The sequence below is a fragment of the Oncorhynchus mykiss genome, chromosome 5 (genome assembly GCF_057628025.1).
Source record: "Oncorhynchus mykiss isolate SJ-2025 chromosome 5, ASM5762802v1, whole genome shotgun sequence".
NCBI classification, from domain to species: Eukaryota; Metazoa; Chordata; class Actinopteri; order Salmoniformes; family Salmonidae; genus Oncorhynchus; species Oncorhynchus mykiss.
This window is the reverse complement of record NC_143026.1, coordinates 17,286,364-17,307,546: the sequence shown is the minus strand read 5'-3', so window position 1 is coordinate 17,307,546 and position 21,183 is coordinate 17,286,364. Positions and strand designations below refer to the sequence as shown.

Here is a 21,183-nt window from a genome sequence, read left to right as displayed (position 1 = left end):
CTGGCATTATCACTTAAATATAATACTTATGTGCCTTCAGAACAGTGTGGAGTCAGTGGTTGAATCTAATCTAATTGTTACATCACAGCTTTCGGATAATATTGCATTTCTTTATAGGCCTATAAATGTAAAATGTTAATTTAACAGTTTTTTTATAATGTAAAGTGAATTCACGAAGTCACCAAAGGTACTGTACATATGTTTTTACATTTAAAATATGTTTTATTAAGGAGCATACAACAGTGTAAACAAGTTCCCAAAACAATTTGTGGGCTACCCCTTTTACACACAAGACAACCACAACAACATGCATCAAAATAAAATGTACAACAAAACACAAAAAACAAATGACAAGGAGAAAAAATAACAAAAAACCAGTACCCCCACTGACCACCCAGCCCCTGGCCTGGTTTCTCTGCCTTGTAGTAGCTAGAATAATGTAAGGCTGTCTTAAGAATTGTTCAGTCCAAGTTCTCTATTTAAAATAAAATAGGTTTACTCTTCTTTGGCCTGTAAGAGAAAGTAATAGATATTAATGAGTATATCCAGTTCTGGGCTCAAGATCAACAATAACTAAAATTGTGGTTACATGAAAATGTACTTGGAATGAAATGCCTCTGATCTTTTAAAATTAAGATTAAAGGAACATTAACCTTAAAAAAACATGAAGAAATTGAATTTAAGAACATTGCTTAGAAACACCTAGAACGGCTTAGTACTTCTTCTCCATGGTCATAATCCTAAAAACGTCAGTTGCAGAGCCGTTAGGAAGTTTGTACTGCTAATGTTTTTGCTGTTGTGAACGTCTCAAACGATAACCAATCATAATTCGGGAAGTTGTACACAACAAAAGCCAGACCAGCTAGTCACAGTAAAAAATGCTAATTAGCTGTAAAAGTGATATGCGGCCTTCTAAAAGGTATGTTTTGCTCTTGTGGATTTATATTGTAATTGACAGGTGGAATTGTTGCATATAGCTCCTTTAATTGTGTCCAATAATAATTTTGGCCATATTAATGCAGCCAAACTATTATTTGTTTTGAATTAGGTTTAATCTGAGTCTGTGACAGCCTTTATTGATGATGATGAAGTCTTACTTGAACATTATTCAGGTTTAGGTTTAAAAGCAGATCTTTACCTTTCCAGAGTCACGGCTCTTGACTCTGAGCTTGTTGACCTGGGTCTCTGCAATGTCAGCGCGTTCCTCAGCCTCCTCCAGCTCATGCTGAACCTTACGGAACTTAGACATGTGCTGGTTGGCTTGTTCCTCCTGGGAGGAGGGACAAAGACCAACATCAGTGGTTTATTCAGGATGGCATATTTGTTTTTCATGCTTTGCTTACTATGGCCAAGTTCACTACACAACTTAATACAGGCTAAAACCATTATACTTGCTATAAATTTTTGGTCTAACTCACCGCTTCCTCAGCCTGCCTCTTGTAGGCCTTCACTTTAAGCTGCAGCTTTTCTACTAGATCCTGAAGTCTGATAATATTCTTATTGTCCTCCTCAGTCTGTGGGCGGAAGTAGATGTATCAGTGTCCATCCTTTCATACACATCTGTCTGTATTACTGTGTGTTAAGGTGCTTTTCTTACTTGGTATGTGAGCTCCTTGACTCTGCGCTCGTACTTCCGGACTCCCTTAACTGCGTCTACACCTCTTCTCTGCTCGGACTCCACCTCAGCCTCCAGCTCACGTACCTTCACAGATGAAATGGTCATGTTATTTTACGAGGAGGAATCAGTTTCAAATCACTGCAAATAAATAGAGGTAGTTCCTCCAGGCTAAGAAATGGTGTTGACGAAATGTACAGACTTTGTTCAGATACTCAACTATCACATAGTCTTTGTCTCTTCCTATGTCCTTTTTGTAAATTTAATGGGAGAGTTTCTAATGATAATGACAGTATCATTATCCACATGGGTTATTGAAAGCAAATTGTTTACCCCATCTTCTAAATGCCTGAATAACTCACCCTGGACTCCAGTTTCTGGAGCTGCTTCTTGCCTCCCTTCATGGCCAGATTCTCAGCCTCATCCAGACGGTGCTGCAGGTCCTTGACTGTGACCTCCAGGTTCTTCTTCATCCTCTCCAGGTGAGAACTGGTGTCCTGCTCCTTCTTCAGCTCCTCAGCCATCATGGCCGCCTGAAATATCATTAAATAGGTTTAATGAAGGTGAGACCTTAAGGCAACACAGACAGGTTTTCCTGTAATAATCTGATAACCGCATGCCTTGACTTAGTTATTCTGCTGTTATTAACTGTTGCACTCATAAAATCTTATGAAAAAAACTGATAGTTAGAATTTGGTACAGATCAAACACTTTCATGTGGTTAGCCTGGAGACCTTGTACTGTGTTTTGGCCAAACATATGGACTCACATCAGTGATGGCCTTCTTGGCCTTCTCTTCTGCGTTTCTGGCCTCGTGGATGATGTCGTCCACCTCACCTTGCACCTGCACCAGGTCAGCCTCCAGCTTCTTCTTAGTGTTCAGAAGGTTGGTGTTCTGGAGGAGGAAATATAGATCAATCAATGACTGGCTGAAACGCCTTATCGAGACAATATATCAGTCACACCATGGAAACTATGGAAATCAATCTCCATAAATCAATCTCTTTAATGCTAAGATTGTTAAAAGAAAAAATATTTAAAAGGGGGCTTTTAATCAAGTATTTAGGTAATTAATTTCCTTTAATGTACTTTATAAAGTATGCTATAGTATCTGAAATGGCATGGCTGTACGGCGCATATGGAAAGTATTCAGACCCCTTGATGTTTTCCACATTTTGTTACAATTACAACCATGTTCTAAAATTGCCCCCCCCCCCCCCCCCTCAAACTACACACAATTCTCCATAATGACAAAGTAAAAACTGTTAAGAATTAAACTGAAATATCACATTTACATAAGTATTCAGACCCTTTACTAAGTCCTTTGTTGAAGCACCTTTGGCAGCGATTACAGTCTCGAGTCTTCTTGGGTATAACGCTACAAGCTTGGCACACCTGTATCTGGGGAGTTTCTCCACTCAAGTACATTCAAGGACTTGTCCTGAAGCCACTCCTGCAATGTCTTGGCTGTGTGCTCAGGGTTGTTGTCCTGTTAGAATGTGAACCTTTGACCCGGTCCTGAGTGCTCTGGAGCATATTTTTATCAAGGATCTCTCCTTGATTATGACTAGTCTCCCAGTCCCTGCAGCCACCACCATTGACCGTAGGGAGGGAGCCAGGTTTCCTCCAGACGTGATGCTTGGCATTCAGGCCAAAGAGTTCAATCTTGGTTTCATCAGACCAGATAGACCATGAGAAACAAGACTGAGAGTCTTTAGGTGCCTTTTGGCAAACTCCAAGTGGGCTGTCATGTGCCTTTCACTGAGGAGAGGCTTCCGTCTGCAGCACTCCACCAATCAGGCCTTCATGGTGGAGTGCTGCAGAGATGGTTGTCTTTCTGGAATGTTCTCCCATCTCCACAGAGGAACTCTTGAGCTCTGTCAGAGTGACCATCAGGTTCTTGGTCACTCACTGACCTAGGCCCTTCTCCCCCGATTGCTCAGTTAGGCTGGGTGGCCAGCTCTAGGAAGAGTCTTGGTGGTTTCAAACTTCTTCCATTTAAGAATGATGAAGGCCACTGTGTTCTTGGGGGTCTTCAATGCTGCAAAAACGTTTTGGTACCCTTCCCTAGATCTGTGCCTCGACACAATCCTGTTTCGGAGCTCTACAGACAATTCCTTTGACCTCATGGCTTGGTTTTTTCTCTGACATGCACTGTCAACTGTGGGACCTTATATAGACAGGTGTGTGCCTTTTCAAATCATGCCCAATCAATTGAATTATACCACAGGTGGACTCCAATCAAGTCGTAAAAACATCAAGGATGATCAATGGAAACAGGATGTACCTGAGCTCAATTTCAAGTCTCATAGCAAAGGGTCTGAATACTTATGTAAATAAGGTATTTATGTTTTTCTATTATTTATACATTTCTAAAAACCTGTTTTCGCTTTGTCATTATGGGGTATTGTTAATTATTCTCAAATCCATTTGGGAATAATGTAACAAAATGTGGAAAAGGTCAAGGGGTCTGAATACTTTCCGAATGCACCGTGTGTCTAGAATGAGCTAAAATAGGACATGACAAAGATTGTCATGAAAGGCACGTTGGAGACAACCGTTTAATTTAGTTCCATTAAGTGGAAGTTCCATTTGTCTCCCCATGTGCAGATATACTCCTTGAAAAATCTTCAGATTTATGAAATCACTGTCTAGTCCCTTTTTACCTTATCCCCAAATAATGTTGTCACATACACTGGATAGGTGCTGTGAAATGTATTGTTTTACAGGGTCAGCCATAGCAGTACGGCTTTCTAGGCATATTCCTCATATCATCACACTGCCAATGAGTGACCAGACCCGTACCTGAGAGTGGAGCAGTCCCACACGCTCACTGGCGTCCACCAGCTCTTGCTCAGCCACTTTGCGGCCTCTCTCAGTCTGCTCCAGAGCAGTCCTCAGCTCCTCAATCTCTGTCATCATCAGACCGTTCCTGCGTTCCACCATGGCGGCCTGCTCCTTCATGTCTTCTGACTCACGGACAGCGTCATCAAGGAGAATTTGGGCATCCTGGAATTCAAAACGACAGAGTATTAGGACACGTGAATGTTGTCTTTAATGAAAATGTGACTGATTTTCTACTTTATTACATTGCTGGATTAATCTAAGACCAAAACAAAACAGTCACAAGTTTTGACATTCTTTACCTTAAGTTGTCCCTGGACATTTCTCAGCTGTTTCGTGGCCTCAGTGGCCTGTCTATTGGCGTGACTCAGCTGCATCTCCATCTCATTCAGGTCTCCATCCATCTTCTTCTTCACCCTCAGGGCGTCGCTCCTGCTGCGGACCTCAGAGTCCAGTGTGTTCTGCATGGATTCTATAATCCGCTGGCTGTTCCTCTTGATCTGCTCCATCTCCTCGTCCTTCTCTGCCAGCTTCCTGTCCACCTCACCCTTGATCTGGTTCAGCTCCAGCTGCACACGCAGAATCTTGGATTCCTCGTGCTCCAGTGTTCCCTGGACAAATAAAAGTGATTTGTCACAGAATTCTTGACATCAGAGGTTATCCCAGCAATTAAAAGATTATAAGACTTGGAGACAGCTAAAAGTAACAATTGTCTCTCACTTGTGTGTTTATTAGACCTAAAGCAGTTGCATAAATCAAAAAGTGCCCACTCTTCACAATGTGCATAAAGATGGCAGAACACAGATATGACGTCATTGTTCTAACACCACAATCCTAGTTTTTAAAACTATGGCGCACAACATGGTTCAATGTGCCAATAAATCAACACAATGATGGAGGTAGATATGGTGATGGAGGTAGATATGTATAGGGGTAAGGTGACAGGGATACTGGGGTGATGGAGGTAGATATGTATAGGGGTAAGGTGATTAGGCAACAGGATATAAGATAAACAGAGTATCAGCAGCTTGTATGCTCCCGAGTGGTGCAGCGGTCTGAGGCACTGCATCTCAGTGCTTGAGGCCTCACTACAGACACCCTGGTTTGTGTCCAGGCTGTATCGCCAACCGGGCATGATTAGTAGTCCCATAGGGCGGTGCACAATTGGTCCAGCGCCGTCCGGGTATGGCCGGTGTAGGCCGTCATTGTAAATAAGAATTTGTTCTTCACTGACTTGCCTAGTTAAATAAAGGTTAAATAAAAATATATATAATAAAGTATGTGAGTGGGTGTGTAGAGTCAGTATAATGTTATGTGTGAGTGAGCAACTGATGGAGTGAGTGTGTGTGAGTGAGCAGATGATGGAGTGAGTGTGTGTGAGAGTGGGTAGGGTCCTGTAAGTGTGCAAAGATTGAAATAAAAGGTCAATAAAGATAAATGGTAAACTCAGATAGTCTGTGTAGCTATTTATCAGTCGTATTGCTTGGGGATAGAAGCTGTTCAAGAGCCTGTTGGTGTCAGACTTGATGCACCGGTAATGCAGATACAAAAAAGAGTGATGGAGGGTAATTTGTGGTAACTACATGGAGACTGCCATCTTTATGCACGTCTGCTATTCCGAGGAGCGCACCACCTAGTGAAGAACTGGAAGCTATATTACTACAAGAAGTACCAATATAGGAGTACTGAACAGCACTGTAGCTCTCATTCTGTTTCATTATTCGACTGCATAAGGATGTATCATATCTGCTCACTTCAGCCTCCTCCAGAGCAGTCTGGATCTCAGAGTTCTCCATCTCTACAGTCTTCTTGGCCTTTTCCAGCTCATGGATGTTCTTGCTTGTCTCTCCGATCTGTTCAGTCAGGTCAGAGATCTCCTCTGCACAAACACAGAGAAATGGTTTAGAACAGGGAGATTCGTGAATGTTGCCAAATATCATACAGCTTTGCATAAAAGTATTTTGGTACCATAGATGTTTCAAAAAAATACATCTATAACTGATAACAATAAAAAAGGGATTGTAAACTGTACACGCCAAATGGGCCAAATAAACAACTCCTGTTGTTTACTCACGTTGGAGGTTCTTGTTCTCTCTCTTCAGAGTCTCCAGCTGATCCAGAGCCTCCTCATAGGAGTTCTTCATCTTGAAGAGCTCTGTGCTCATAGAACGAGCCTCCTTCTGAGCTCCTTCCAGTTCCGCCTGGCCCACCTCATACTTCTGCTTCCACTCAGCCAGAACCTATTGGATTTTATGGGATTTAACAGTTTATTCTTGATGCAGCTGTCCTTCTAGTCAGAAATAAGTCATGATACATTATGATCACATCAATCAAATGTATTTACATAGCCCTTCTTACATCAGCTGATGTCACAAAATGCTGTACAGAAACCCAGGCTAAAACCCCAAACAGCAAGCAATGCAGGTGTTGAAGCACGGTGGCTAGGAAAAACTCCCTAGAAAGGCCAGAATCTAGGAAGAAACCTAGAGAGGAACCAGGCTATGAGGGGTGGCCAGTCCTCTTCTGGCTGTGCCGAGTGGAGATTATAACAAAACATGGCCAAGATGTTCATAGATGACCAGCAGGGTCATACTGATAATGTCTATCAGATTTGTTGTTGTTGCTCTTTATTTTTCCAGTCCATTTAATAACACATTTCAAAAGTCAGTATAGTGTGTGAAGTGTACATTTTCACCTTGTCGAAGTTTCTCTGCTTCTTATCAAGGTTGCCAGCCATAGCGTTGGCCCTCTCTACATCAATCATGATGTCCTCCACCTCTCCCAACAGCCTTTGCTTGGTCTTCTCCAGCGAAGCACACTTTGAGTTGGTTGCCTCAATCATTTCCTCAGCGTCCTGCAGACGCTGCGCCAGCTTCTTCCTGTTAGACAGGAAAGAGTTCATCTTTTAATGCTTCCACAGGTAATCAGATACATGTATCATATAAACATGATGCCTCATAACTAAGTGAAATTAGGAAGGTGGGAAGGCGCGCACATTTAGAATCATAGTTATAATAAAAGGTTGTTTTAAGTGTAACTGCTTACTTGGCCTCCTCAAGCTCCTCTGTGCGCTGGATGGCATCCGTCTCATACTTGGTCCTCCACTGAGCCACCTCGCTGTTGGCCTTAGACATGCAGCGTTGCAGTTCTGCCTTGGCCTCTTGCTCCAACTCAAACTGCTCCCTCAGAAGGTCACAGTCATGGCGGGCAGACTGGACACCATGGGCCAGGGAATTCTTAGCCTGAGTGAGAGATAGCAAAACAGGTTACAGTAATACATTGCTGAGGATGGTTTAGTTATTATAAACATGACAAGAGTCATTTGACTCTATACTCTGTGCTTGGTAGAGCATTTTGACTCCCTTACTTTGACCTCCTCCTCAATCTGCCTCTTTAGCTCCTCCACCTGCTGTGTGAAGGCCTGCTTGACTCTGGTCAGCTGAAACACCAGAGCTCCCTTCTCTTCCAGCTGGCGTCCAAACTCACCTGCAAGGGATGAGACTACACATTGTAAATTATTCTGTTCTTAAAAATACTGTAGCCTTGTACAATAGCCCCTAACACATGTTGTTGGGTACTGATTTAGATTATGTATGGAAAATGTGTTGGTCATTGTTGTGGGTACCGTTCTCAGTCAGGAGTCTGGCCCTCTGTCCACTGATGTCGTTGATCTGGCGAAGGTTCTCATCGTTCCCAGTCTTGAGCTCACTCAGCTGATCCTCAATAGTACGGCACATCTTCTCCAGATTGCCCTGTTAGTGAAATATAGATATGTCATTTTTATTTTACATTCTTATGGTGTACAGCTTGTGTACATTTCTGTCTTGCAGTAGGGTTTTGTAGATAGTAATTTGGGAGCGATGCTACTCCAGCCCTGCACCTTCCAGGTCATTGCACTGCCCTATGTGCCTATAGGATTAACTCACTAAGTTGAAGCTGTGGTGTGCTTACAAATGTGTCCAACTTTAGAGCTGGACGCAATTCTGCTGTCTGGCAGCATTCCATTCATCCATTCATGTTGAGTATTTGGGGTTTGATTCAAATACTCACCTTAGTCTTGGTGACAGCCTCCATGTTGCTGGAGAGGTCATCGATCTCCATCTTGTACTCGCTCTTCTCCTTCTCCAGTTTCTGCTTAACGCGCTGCAGGTTGTCGATCTGCTCTCCGAGCTCCGCCACACTGTCAGCCTGCTTCTTCCTCAGGACTGCGGCTGTGGCCTCGTGCTGCAGGGTCGACTCCTCGAGGTCGCGTCTCAGTTTCTGGAACTCAGCCTCGCGCTTCTTGTTCATCTCGATCTGAGCAGCAGTGGCTCCACCAGCTTCCTCCAGCCTATCACTGATCTCCTCAAGTTCCCTGGAGAGATCGGCCCTCTGCTTCTCAACCTTTGCCCTGGCAGAATGCTCAGCCTCAATATCCTCCTCCATCTCCTCAATACGAGCCTAAAACAAGGGAGGGGGTTTAGGATGAGGAAATTTAAACTGACCTTGCAACAAAAAAAAAAAAAAAAAAAAAAAAAAAAAAAAAAAAAAAAAAAAAAAATAGGCTGGATAGTTGTGTATTTATACTATGTTTTATTGCAACAACGGAAAGTTGCTAAATACGTAAGAATGACATCTAGTATCTAGAATATGTAGTCTCTAGAACATGTAGTATTTTGAACATCTAGTACCTAGAATATGTAGTCTCTAGAACATGTAGTATTTTGAACATCTACTATCTAGAATATGTAGTCTCTAGAACATGTAGTATTTTGAACATCTAGTATCTAGAACATATAGTAATATATGGAATACTATACTAAAGCCGGGGTTAGATACTCTACTGTACCTGGAGTTCCTTGATTTTCTTCTGCAGCTGACCACCCAGAGACTGCTCATCCTCAATCATGCTGAGGAGCTGGCTGGTCTCAAAGTCCTTCCTATGGTAAGATAAATACATCACTACTCAGCAGTCATTTTTTCATTTAAAAGAGTCTTTCAAACTCCTAACTACAGAAAACTATTTTTTAATGTACTTTTTGATCTTTTCTTCAGACTGCTGCTTGTCATTCTCCAGGTCCATTATGGATTCCTGGGCTAGTTTCAGGTCTCCCTCCAGCTTTCTCTTGGCTCTCTCAAAGTCCATACGGAGCCTCTTCTCTTGCTCCAGAGAAGCCTCAAGCTACATGTTAAGATACTTGTGTCAGTTCATTTTAAACAATCAATGATTACGCCACTGCCTAGCTAAATGTATAATCTAACAATATATAAATCCACGCCTCGATAAAGTGTGACTACACTCACGTCATCAACTTGCTGTTCCAGCTTGGCCTTGGCCTTGGTCAGAGTGTTGACTTTGTCCTCCTCTGCCTGCAGGTCGTCCAGTGTCTGTTGTTGGGCCTCTTGGAGGGCTTTTTTCTCCTTGGTCAGCTTGGCAACGCTCTCATCTTGAGAGGCCATCTCCTCAGTCAGATTTTTGACCTGAACACAGCCACAACAACATTTGTATGTAAGTTGTGTGGTTAGTTTCAATCATTGTTTAGCTTTGGTTTGATTCTACTATTGTTCAGCTATGTCAAAATGTTAGACCTTGTTTTCAGTGGCGTGTTTCTCCTTCTCCACTTTGGCCAGGGTGAGCTCCAGGTCATCAATGTCCTTCTTCAACTCCAAACACTCATCCTCCAGCTTCCTCTTCTTGGAGGTCAGCTCAGCATTCATCTCCTCCTCATCCTCTAGCCTTTCGGTCGTCTCTTTGAGTTTGGCCTCCAGCTGGATCTTGCTCTTGATCAGCCCCTCGCACCTCTCCTCAGCATCAGTCAGATTCTCTGATTCCTGGTTACACAATGATAGAAAAATAGGCAGACATGAATTTAGTCAGTGCACACCTCCTGTCCATCGTCTTCTATAAAATATGGGCAATTAAGCCAGGCACTTGACAGATGCTCACAGATGCAACTTGGAGCGTCAGGTCATTCCTCTCCTGCAGAACGGTCACCATCTTCTCCTCAAGCTCTGTCTTGCGGGCCTCAGCCTTGGTCAGGGCGATTTTGCACTTCTCAATGTCCTCCTTCATGTTGGCTAGCTCCTTCTCAGTCTCAGCACTCTTCAGCAGTGGCTTGATCTTGTAATACACCTTCATCCATGGCCAGTGTTTAACATTCATGAATGAGCGAATGTTGTATTTGATGGTGAAGACAGCCTCTCTGAACAACAGGAAACAGGGGTCTTGGTGAGTGTTATGGCTAAATAATAGTACTATGTTATTTACAGGACAACGTTCCAGCTCCTCAGAGAAAATAAATTAATGAATTTAAAAAAAGTATAGGATTTGTAAATTTAAGGTGAATATAACATGTTCAATTTGATCCCTGGAATCATTGGAGATTAAATGGAAACCACTGCAACCCTGTTAGATGAATTTGGATGAGCCTTTATCTTGAGATATCTTTTATCCCTCACCTCCGCTCCATCATCTTCACAAACTCCTTCCTCATGGCGAACCCACGACACAAAGACTGTATCATGCAGACCAGAGAGGCCAGTCTCTCGTCTCGCATCTCCTCCAGGACACCCAGCAGACCAGCTTTGAAGAACACCTGAGAGCATGTAACAGGAAGGTAACAGGAAGGTAAATGCCCGAGACACCAGTAAGAACTAAGAACACCTGAGATTAAGTCAACATTATCAATGGACGTCATCAGAAGTCAGAAAGCAGGGTTGAATTTAAATGAGGGATCAACATGGCAAGATTTATTGTAAAAAGGCATTGAGTGGTTAGCATTTACATGGTTGTTTTACTTATGTTTTGTGTTTGCTTTCCTGAGTGTATTTGAACCCTGACCTTGGTGTGTCCAAACTTGTACTGCTCGTGCGCCACATTGATTGACCCAAGCAGATTCTCAGAAGCCTTCTTGTTGTCCATAAATGTTCCTTCTGGGATAACACTGGGATTCAGTACTTTGTACCTGGATTAGGAGAGACTGGCAACTGTCAGTTTTTAAGTTGTGGGCAAACAAAGCTATTCTGTTGCTGTGTCACAGTTCTACCACTGTTTATGAAATCAGCGGAACATTCTAGCCATTCTTCTTTTACATTTTTTTATGAACTCTAGCATAGGCCAATTGATGCCAAACATTGTTTAGGTCTGTATTTATTAAATCTCAGAATGTAATCTTTTAAGATTTCAGAATGTAATCTTTTAAGATTTCAGAATGTAATATTTTAAGCTCTCAGAATGAAAGAGTTTCTGAGTTTCTTATTATTTTGTCAAATTCAGTTATATTCTAAAGTTAACATGGAGCCATGTTAGATAGATGGCATTTCTAAAGGGTACCTCTGCTTGAAGTCACTGTAGGAGATTCTGCTGGGGAACCCCTTTCTACAGATCCTGATACCCTCCAGTACACCGTTACACCTTAGCTGGTGGATAACCAGGAAGTTCTCCATCAGACCTGAAAAACACAAAATATCATTAAAGCTAAGAAACACTGAAACATCGTAAGGGCTACAAATAGATTGTGGTGATGTAAGTGCCATTATTTCTGGGTAAATATATGGGAATAACTTATGAACAGCTATCTTGTACCACATGTCAGTTCAGGTAGTTACTTAGTACTTATTTTGTTTTAAGGTACTGAATCTCACTAGCTGCTAAACCATTGGGTTACAATTTTGTATTTCACTTGATGTTTCTTGTACCTGGAGTCTTTGAATCATTGGGGATCAGACAGCGCACAAAGTGAGGGTGAGTGCTCCTCAAGTTGGTCATCAGCTTGCCCAAGTTCTCCTTCAGGGCGGGGACACACCAAACAGCCGTCTCAGAAATCGTTCATACAAATGAACTTATCTGGTCAATAAGGTGCGTTAAAAATGTTGACCAGATAAGTTAACCAGATAACTTTGAATACAGGTTTGAAAAGCTCACCCTGAACTGGGAAGACACTGTCTGCATGGAGCCTCCCTTTTTCTTGCCTCCCTTCTTGGATGCTCTGTCTGTAAAATAGTTCAAATCATGAGTGATTTGGTAAACACCATATTTTATTTCGGAGATAATCTATTTGAAACTGCTACCAAATAGTTTGTGTAATGTAATGTTGATATCAGGAATATTGGCAAAAACGATTATTTAACAATGTTAAATGACCTTCAGCTGGAGAATCAACGTAGATAAGAACCAGCAGTTTGACTGAAGACTTCTGGTAGAGCTGCACCACTGAGTCATTCAGGGGGTCCTTATTCTTGTCCAGCCAGCCACAGATGTTGTAGTCCACAATGCCAGCGTAGTGCACCAAGGAGAAGTGGGCCTCAGCCTTTCCCTTGGCAGGCTTGGGCTTCTGGAAAGTGTTTTTCTTGCCCATATGCTGGTCATACAGCTTGTTCTTGAAGGAAGTGTCTGAAGCCTTGGGGAACATGCACTCCTCTTCAAGGATGGAGAAGATGCCCATTGGCTGATGAAAAATGTAACATTAATAGCAGCCATCTTGAATCAAAGGGATAATAATTCACTCTCAACTCCAACATCCGTCCCTGTCAACTCTGTTGTAGGCCATTCTACAGTACATTATTTTTTAAGTAGAATTCTCAGTCTGCGTACCTTCTCAATAAGCTCAATGCAGGCAGCCAAGTCCATGCCGAAATCAATGAACTCCCAGATGATTCCCTCCTTCTTGTACTCCTCTTGCTCCAGGACAAACATGTGATGGTTGAAGAACTGTTGCAGTTTCTCATTGGTGAAGTTGATACACAGCTGCTCCATGGTGTTGAACTGTTAGTGAAGTTCAAGAAGATTAGTTCAATCACCTTCTGTCATAAGATCTTAAAGCCATGAACTGTTTATTCTGTAATAATCACATACTTACATCAAAGATCTCAAACCCAGCAATGTCGAGCACACCGATGTAGAAGTTCCTTTGTTGCTTGGTGTCCAACATCTGATTGATACGGATGACCATCCACAAGAACATCCGCTCATAGATGGACTTGGCCAGAGCGCTCACAGAGTTATACACCTGTGAAAAAACAGGTGAGACATTGCTCATGTCTTGCTGGTATAGAGCTCGATTTAAAAAAAATATAACACAAAATTAATCATGGTGTTGTAGCAATTAACAATGTTAATTGGATGTAAAGACCTCACCTGAGGCACGGTCTGTCCCTTGGTCACAAACTCATTGCCAACCTTCACTCTGGGGTAGCACAGAAGTTTCAGCATGTCAGCTGAGTTCAGACCCAAGAGGTAACCGATTTTATCAGCTACTGTAGAGAGAAAGAGCATCAGACTCATATACAGGGACAAATGTAGTGTTACTCTGACAGAGAAACCAGTTTCATTCTGTCTAGTCCGGTGTTTGGAGAAAGGACTCACCCTCTGTGCCGTCTGGCTCGGCCTGCTCCTCCCGCTGCTTCTGCTTGAAACGTAAGTTGCCGTGGTGCATGACAGCGCCGGTCAGCTTGTAGATGCCTATCTTCTCATCATTGGTGAAGCCCAGGATGTCAATGGCGGCCTGAGTGACAGGAACTCCATAGTTAAACTTAATGTACGCACATACAGGAGATATGTGCAGGGAGTTTCAAACTGGACAAAAGTGTCATGGGGCTGCACTGCTTGGAGTTAAGTAACAACAGAATTGTGCATTGCATTCAGAGGAGATAGAGACGTTATTCATTCTTGTATATAGTTTGAGAGACTCACATCTGTGGCATCCAGCTCCTCTTTGTCATCGATAGAGGCCACTTTTATCTGCCCCTGGCTGATCATGGGGAAGTCGTAGGGGTTGGTGGTGATGAGCGTCATTTCTGTGGGGACAGAGAACCGGGCAGAGTTAGTTAAACCAGATGGAATTTGCTTTCCCCTCCCTTTTCCTCTTTTGCATGAGATGAAGATTAAGGTTAGAAAGTGTGGACATAAAGGACGTACTGGATCTGCATTGGGAGCCAAATGCATCTCAAAATACAAATGTAATGTAATGCAAAATAGAGCGGTCAAATGAAACCGAATGGATTTGATCATTTCCCCTCCCTATTCCTCCAAGGAGTCTATACCACAGGAATATGAAGCTGACTTTATGACTCACAGACACATTAAACTACAGGAAGAACCTTAATTGGTTTGCGCGACTCCAACTCACTGAGGCTGGAAATGTCATCTTTCACAATACCATTTAACAAATGAGGGCAACACTTGAGTGGTGAATTGTCACTTTGTCGTGGATTGTTTGATTGATTTTACCCCATAATTTCCACTGGAGTACAGTCGTTCTCCATGCAGTAGTTCGCCATGCAAGTAGCCTAGTGGTTAAGAGCATTGGGCCAGTAACCGAAAGGTCGCAGGTACAAATCCCCGAGCCAGCAAGGTGGATAAATCTGCCGTTCTGTCCTTGAGCAAAGCAGTTAACCCCCCAACAACAACTGCTCCCCGGGCACTGATGACGTGGATACCGATTAAGGCATCCCCCCCCCACATACCTCTCTGATTCAGAGGGGTTGGGTTAATGCATTCAGTTTTGCAACTGACTAGGTATCCCCTTTCCCTGTTTATTGAACTCGATCTCAATTAGAGAAATTACAATAATCATGAGTAATACAACCCTGAACTTTATAACTCACCGTAGCACTTACACATTGATATGAGAAAACTGATATGTTGATTCAGGTGCAATTTCCCTGTCAACTAAACAAGAAAAATAGTCAAACAGCTTTCTACTTTGTCGTACCAATCAGCTCAGGCTTGTGGTTGGTCATCATCTGGTAGAATATGTGGTAGCTTCTCTCATCGGGCAGCTGGAAGGTCACTCTGGACTTCTCCAGCAGGTCTGAAAGAGAAGAAGTGATAAAGTTCAGTGCTTGGTCTCCTTAAAACATAATCTCTGTCAATTTAGGACATTGTGCATTCATGACAAACAATCCAACCAACAATCCACCCAACTCACAGGTCTCAATGTCAGCACTAGACAGCTTGCCATTACTGTGGAAGTGAATCCTGATGAATTTACCCTAAAGTAGAGCATGGGGGTTAGAAATGAGGGAATGAGTCAACAAAAGGAAACTGCCATGGTGTCCATCTCAGTACTCTGAAAATAGGGCTTTCCTTTATTCCTAAACCGTCGTTTAACACGGACATTTGGAAATACTGGATAGGTCTCAATCATACAGCCTTTCATTGTCATGTCATTCTAGATCAATAAGGAATATTTAAGTATGGCAAGTGTGTCCCTCATACTTACAAAACGAGAAGAGTTGTCGTTTCGAACTGTCTTGGCATTACCGTAAGCCTCCAGCAGAGGGTTGGCAGCAATAATCTGATCTTCAAGAGACCCCTGAAGGAGACGAACACAAGTTGGTCAGAAACAGCATGACATACAGTACTATAGAACACCCTTTTCAACAGTGGTGGAACTGTCTTAAAATAAGTGATATATATATATATATATATATATATATATATATATATATATATATATATATATATATATATATATATATATATATATATATGGCTGGCCTACAGATGTAGGATCTTAATTTGAGCCAGTTTGACACTGCAGCAAAATAATGCTGCAGCAACAGGAAATGTGAATTATTATGTGGATTATACACTGAACAAAAATATAAATGCAACATGTAAAGTGTTGGTCCCATGTTTCATGAGCTGAAATAAAAAAATCCCTGAAATGTTCAATATACACAAAAAACGTACTCCTCTCAAATGCTGTGCACAAATTTGTTTACATCCCTGTTAGTTTTTCTCCTTTGCAAAGATAATCCATCCACCTGACAGGTTTGGCATATCAAGAAGATAATTAAACAGCATGATCATTACACAAGTGCACCTTGTGCTGGGGACAATAAAAGGCCACTCTAAAATGTGCAGTCTTGTCACACAACACCATGCTACAGGTGTCTTATGTTTAAATAGAATATCATTTTATCGATGGAAATTTGAATGCACAGAGATTCCGTGACGAGATCCTTTGGCCCATTGTCATGCCATGTTTGGAATGCTCTGGATCGACATGTACGAGAGCTTGTACCAGTTCACACCAATATCCAGCAACTTCGCACAACCATTGAAGAGGAGTGGAACAACATTCCACAGGCCACAATAAACAGCTTGATCAGCTCTATGCAAGGAGATGTGTTGCACTGCATAAGGTGAATGAATGGTGGTCACACCAGATACTGACTGGTTTACTTTTTTTTAAAGGTACAGGATCTGTAACCAACAAATGCATATCTGTATTCCCAGTAATGTGAAATAGATTAGGGACTAATGAATTTATTTCAATTGACTGATTTCCTTATATGAAATGTAACTCAGTAAGATATTTGAAATGGTTTCATATTGCGTTTATATTTTTGTTCAGTACAATAAATGGACATTTTGTAGGGGTTGATACATTTTTCTTAAGGCGAAATCAAGTCTGAAATGCCAACGTGGAAACTTCAAAAGGCTTTTTAAACCTAAAACAAACTACAAGTTGTACATTTCCTGCATTGCATTGAAAGTTGTCCTGCAACAGGGTCATCAAATTAAGACCCTACACCTGTACCTGCATTTTGCCGGGTTCTGCCGCCCTCTTTCTTTCTCCTCCAGACACAGCAATGGTGGCAAAGTATTGGATGACACGCTTGGTGTTGACAGTCTTTCCTGCACCAGATTCTCCGCTGGTTTATATGACAGAGAATAAGAGGTTCATGTTTCAGTGTCAGACATTCAAAACATAATCACTAAAAAGTACACTGAAATGTTTCCTCATTTACTATAGTTCATGTATACGCTTAATAATTGTTATGATATCCAACTAACTATAATGTTAGATGTTAGTTGAGAACTTACGTAATCAGGATAGACTGGTTCTCCCTATCTGCAGGCAAAAAAACAACAAAGAATATAAACCGTTTTGATACATTATGGCATTTGCCAATTATCTTAAAGTAGTGGATAGTGTTGCACACGCTTTTCACTAGATGTAAATGTAAAAAATATTATTGCATTGACGTTTCCAGCTAGTACCTTGGCTGCCCATATCTGCTTGTGTGAGCTTCTATCTATTTATCCATCAATCTATCCGTTCATCCACATGTATAAGATCATACCCGTCAACATGAACTGATAGGCCCTGTCAGAGACAGAGAAGATATGGGGTGGAGCCTCCATGCGCTTCTTTCCTCTGTAAGCGTTAACAACCTCTTCGTCATACACAGGGAGCCACTTGTAGGGATTCACCGTGGCACAGAAGAGCCCAGAGTAGGTCTGGATGAAGGGAAGGAAGTTAGGGGATTAACAAAACCAGCTTTTCTGTTAAACTGCATAGAGCTTCTATGGAACACTTACAAGTGTTTCTTGTATTCAGTTACATTATTTTTGCAAAGGTGTTTTTAATTTACAAACAGCATGTGTATTTTGGAGTTTGGGCATTTTAGATTTCCCTTATATGGTGGTGTCCTATGTTCACTTATGAGTGTGTATATATACCTATATACAGTAATATATATGTAGAATAGGTTTCTTACGTAGATCATCCATGCTGCATAACGCTCTTTGAGGTTATACAGGACAGTGGCTTCATTGAGGTAGGTCATCATGGCCATGTCCTCAATCATGTCAAACTTTGGAGGGTTCATTTCGAAGACATCGGCTTCTTTGAAGTCATTAGTCTGAAAATCAGTCGGTAATCTACATTACACTTGGATCAATTGGAAGAACTGTTACTGAATCTGTCGACACTGCTTTAATTTAGTAATTATCAAGTCAGTCATATATTTTACTGTACAGATGTAGGATCTTAATTTGAGCCAGTTTACTACAGCAGTAAAATAATCCTGCAGCAACAGGAAATGTTCATTTTTATGTGTGAAATTACAATATTCAGAAGCCTTTTTAAACCTCAAATACACTACAAGTTTTAAGTTCTCCTGCAAAATCTGAAGTTATTTTGCTTTGAGATATAATTGTGAATAAACAAACTTCAACTTGAAACTGAATTCTGTCCTGTTTTAGGCTTACCTCCCCAGTGTCAAGGACTTTCACTTGGACCTTTCCCCCTTCTCTGCCAACAATGGTACCCTTGAGGTACAGCTCCTTAACATCGGTCACATAGCAGGCATTCTTTGCATCGAAGGGCTGGCTTTGGGCCTCAATCCTCTCCTTCTCAGGCTTACGGAGGTATACACCGGCTTTGCCATAAGAAGCCATCTCTGCGTCGGTACTCATGGTGGCAACACACTGAGAAACATAAACAAAGCAAACAAATTAATGAGTTTATTTTGAATTAAACAGTTTTTTTTTTAAATTCACTATAATTTATTCAGGATAACCCAATTGAGACCAAGGTCTCATTCCCGATGTTGCCCTGAGTACAAACATTTTCTCACAACAGGAGGAATAATTTACATTACAATTAAAATAATAAGAATAAATATAACCATAAGGCACAACCTCAACACCACAATTTCAACAAATAAATTCTACAATCAATTGAGCAATCCTCAATGAATTGATTCAACACCACAGTCCTAAACTGCCGTGACGGCACCAGGGAATTCATGTTATTCCAACAACGGGGGGCAATAAAAGGAGAAGAGGATTTACCTAAATTGGTCGAGACCAGACGGACCTCAAGAGTTAACCAATCCTGTGAGCGGGTTTGGTAGCTCATTCTTAGCAACAAAGTTAGGTAAGTAGTAAGCTTGTGTAGTTAATAAAACACTGTCTCTCATAGAATACTCTCCAATAGAAAAAATGTGAGTGAAAAACTCTAACAATGTCTCACCTTGTCTTCCTCTCCCAGATTAAATTGTGTGTTAGAGGGTTCTGTAAGACATTGAGGTGTCATGATTAAACACACATTACCAGTACTTAGTCTCATCCCACCTGAAGAGTTGTAAGAAAAGTTGAATGGCATCCCAGATTAATCCACTTAAAAACACATTCCATGCACAAAACACATTTCATTCCCTGTCACAACAGACAAATGGCATTTAGAACAGATTGCAACAACTTTACAATACAGCTACATTATCAGGTGCCGAGACATCAGAATAAACAGAGTAAAAGGAGTTAGTCTTACCACAGAGGTAGAAGCTGTCTGTTGTTGATGCTGCTCTGAGGCTCTATTTATCTGGTTGAGAGTTTGGAGTGCTAACCAAGCAGAAGTTAATTATGGCTCCCCTAATCAAGGATGTGGATTGGAGGAGAGAATTAGGGGCTGACTCCTCTTGCCACTGTGTATTTCTGTGATATTTGTCTTTGAATTGGATTTTGCTAACTTCATATAAAGGTATCTTATTAAATCATTGCTTATAGGCTTATAGGTGTTTGTCATTTACAAATCATTATCCATACATTTGTAGATGTTACTGTAGTAAGCTAATTACTACCAAACACAACCACAAACAGACAAATATAAGAATGAATTAAATATATGTATATTTGTTTATCAACATTACGCCAAAGCCTTACGAACAACTGTTTGCTGTCATTGAGTAAGAAGGTAAACCATCCCTTGCGGTAAGGATTATTGAAATTATAAAGGGGTAGAACATTTTTGAGATCATAACTGCCAGCATGAGTTTATTGCCTCTCAGCATTTTATAATAACAAGATTTACATCATTCATGTCCCTGCAGTGAAAGTCAAACTTGGGATTTGCAACTCATAACACAGGGACCTGGGAGAGGCCAGAGTATGTTCCTGACAACATATCTGAGTGGCAAGTTTATTGCAGTACTGATTTCAGTATCGTGAAGGTTGGGATGACTAATATGGACAATTTACTGTGCTTCCCAGCACCGGATCTCTGTGTTACATAGTAGATCATGGGGCTTCAATAGTGTGTAGTCTACAGAAGACCAGTGTCGGATGTTCACTTTAAAGGGGCAATCTGCAGTTCAAACAATAACAACGTGGACACCAGTAAACTGCTGAAGTATGGGCCTGGAGAAATGCAACAATTTTGTATATGTTGACTTAACCAACAAATTCATAGACAGGACTATGGATGCAAGGACTGACGATCTATGATATTAAAATTATAGTTTTAACCATGTATTGAGCCTATACAGTGTTTGTTTGCAATTGCACTGTTTACAAACAAAACCATAAAACAAGCTTATATTTTGGGTTCTGATGGGTTAGACAGTTGAACAAAGCTCATAAGGCATTTATACAGTGTGTTCTTCCAGAATCAATGGCTATATATTATGAACTTAAGTGTCCAACTAATAAATATACCCCTTTTGGTTTAGAAGAATATACAGTTGATGTAGGAAGTTTACATACACCTTAGCCAAATATGTTTGAACTGAGTTTTTCACAATTTCTGACATTTAATCCTAGTAAATATTCCCTGTCTTAGGTCAGTTAGGATTACCACTTTATTTTAAGAATGTGAAATGTCAGAATAATAGTAGAGAGAATGATTTATTTCAGCTGTTATTTCTTTCATCACATTCATAGTGGGTCAGAAGTTAACATACACTCAATTAGTATTTGGTAGCATTGCCTTTACATTGTTTAAATTAACTTGGGTCAAACGTTTCAGGTAGCCTTCCACAAGCTTCCCACAATAAGTTGGGTGAATTTTGGCTCATTCCTCCTGACGGAGCTGGTGCAACTGAGTCAGGTTTGTAGGCCTCCTTGCTTGCACATGCTTTTTCAGTTCTGGTCTCAAATGTTCTATGGGATTGAGGTCAGGGCTTTGTGATGGGTACTCCAATACCTTGACCTTGTTGTCCTTAAGACATTT

At 41.3% G+C, this 21,183-nt stretch overlaps 1 protein-coding gene across 1 annotated transcript; it reads right to left on the bottom strand.

The window, feature by feature from the left end:
* Positions 1-201: 201 nt before the first annotated feature.
* On the bottom strand, positions 202-19,245 carry LOC110523342 (myosin heavy chain, fast skeletal muscle). The gene is made up of 40 exons (XM_021601959.3): positions 19,210-19,245; positions 18,444-18,662; positions 17,951-18,094; positions 17,534-17,690; positions 17,274-17,301; positions 16,987-17,101; positions 15,661-15,753; positions 15,367-15,430; positions 15,151-15,249; positions 14,130-14,233; positions 13,803-13,941; positions 13,575-13,693; positions 13,297-13,446; positions 13,032-13,202; positions 12,582-12,885; positions 12,363-12,430; positions 12,137-12,224; positions 11,772-11,889; positions 11,280-11,403; positions 10,898-11,034; positions 10,386-10,641; positions 10,028-10,270; positions 9,743-9,919; positions 9,475-9,620; positions 9,288-9,378; positions 8,510-8,899; positions 8,085-8,211; positions 7,827-7,945; positions 7,505-7,701; positions 7,155-7,338; positions 6,534-6,699; positions 6,214-6,338; positions 4,762-5,070; positions 4,421-4,624; positions 2,385-2,510; positions 1,978-2,148; positions 1,598-1,702; positions 1,419-1,514; positions 1,139-1,270; positions 202-510 (listed from the first exon to the last, which is right to left on the bottom strand). The coding sequence occupies exons 2-40, from the start codon at positions 18,648-18,650 to the stop codon at positions 496-498; spliced, it is 5,808 nt and encodes a 1,935-aa protein (XP_021457634.2). The 5' UTR covers positions 18,651-18,662; positions 19,210-19,245; the 3' UTR covers positions 202-495.
* Between the last annotated feature and the right edge of the window lie 1,938 nt (positions 19,246-21,183).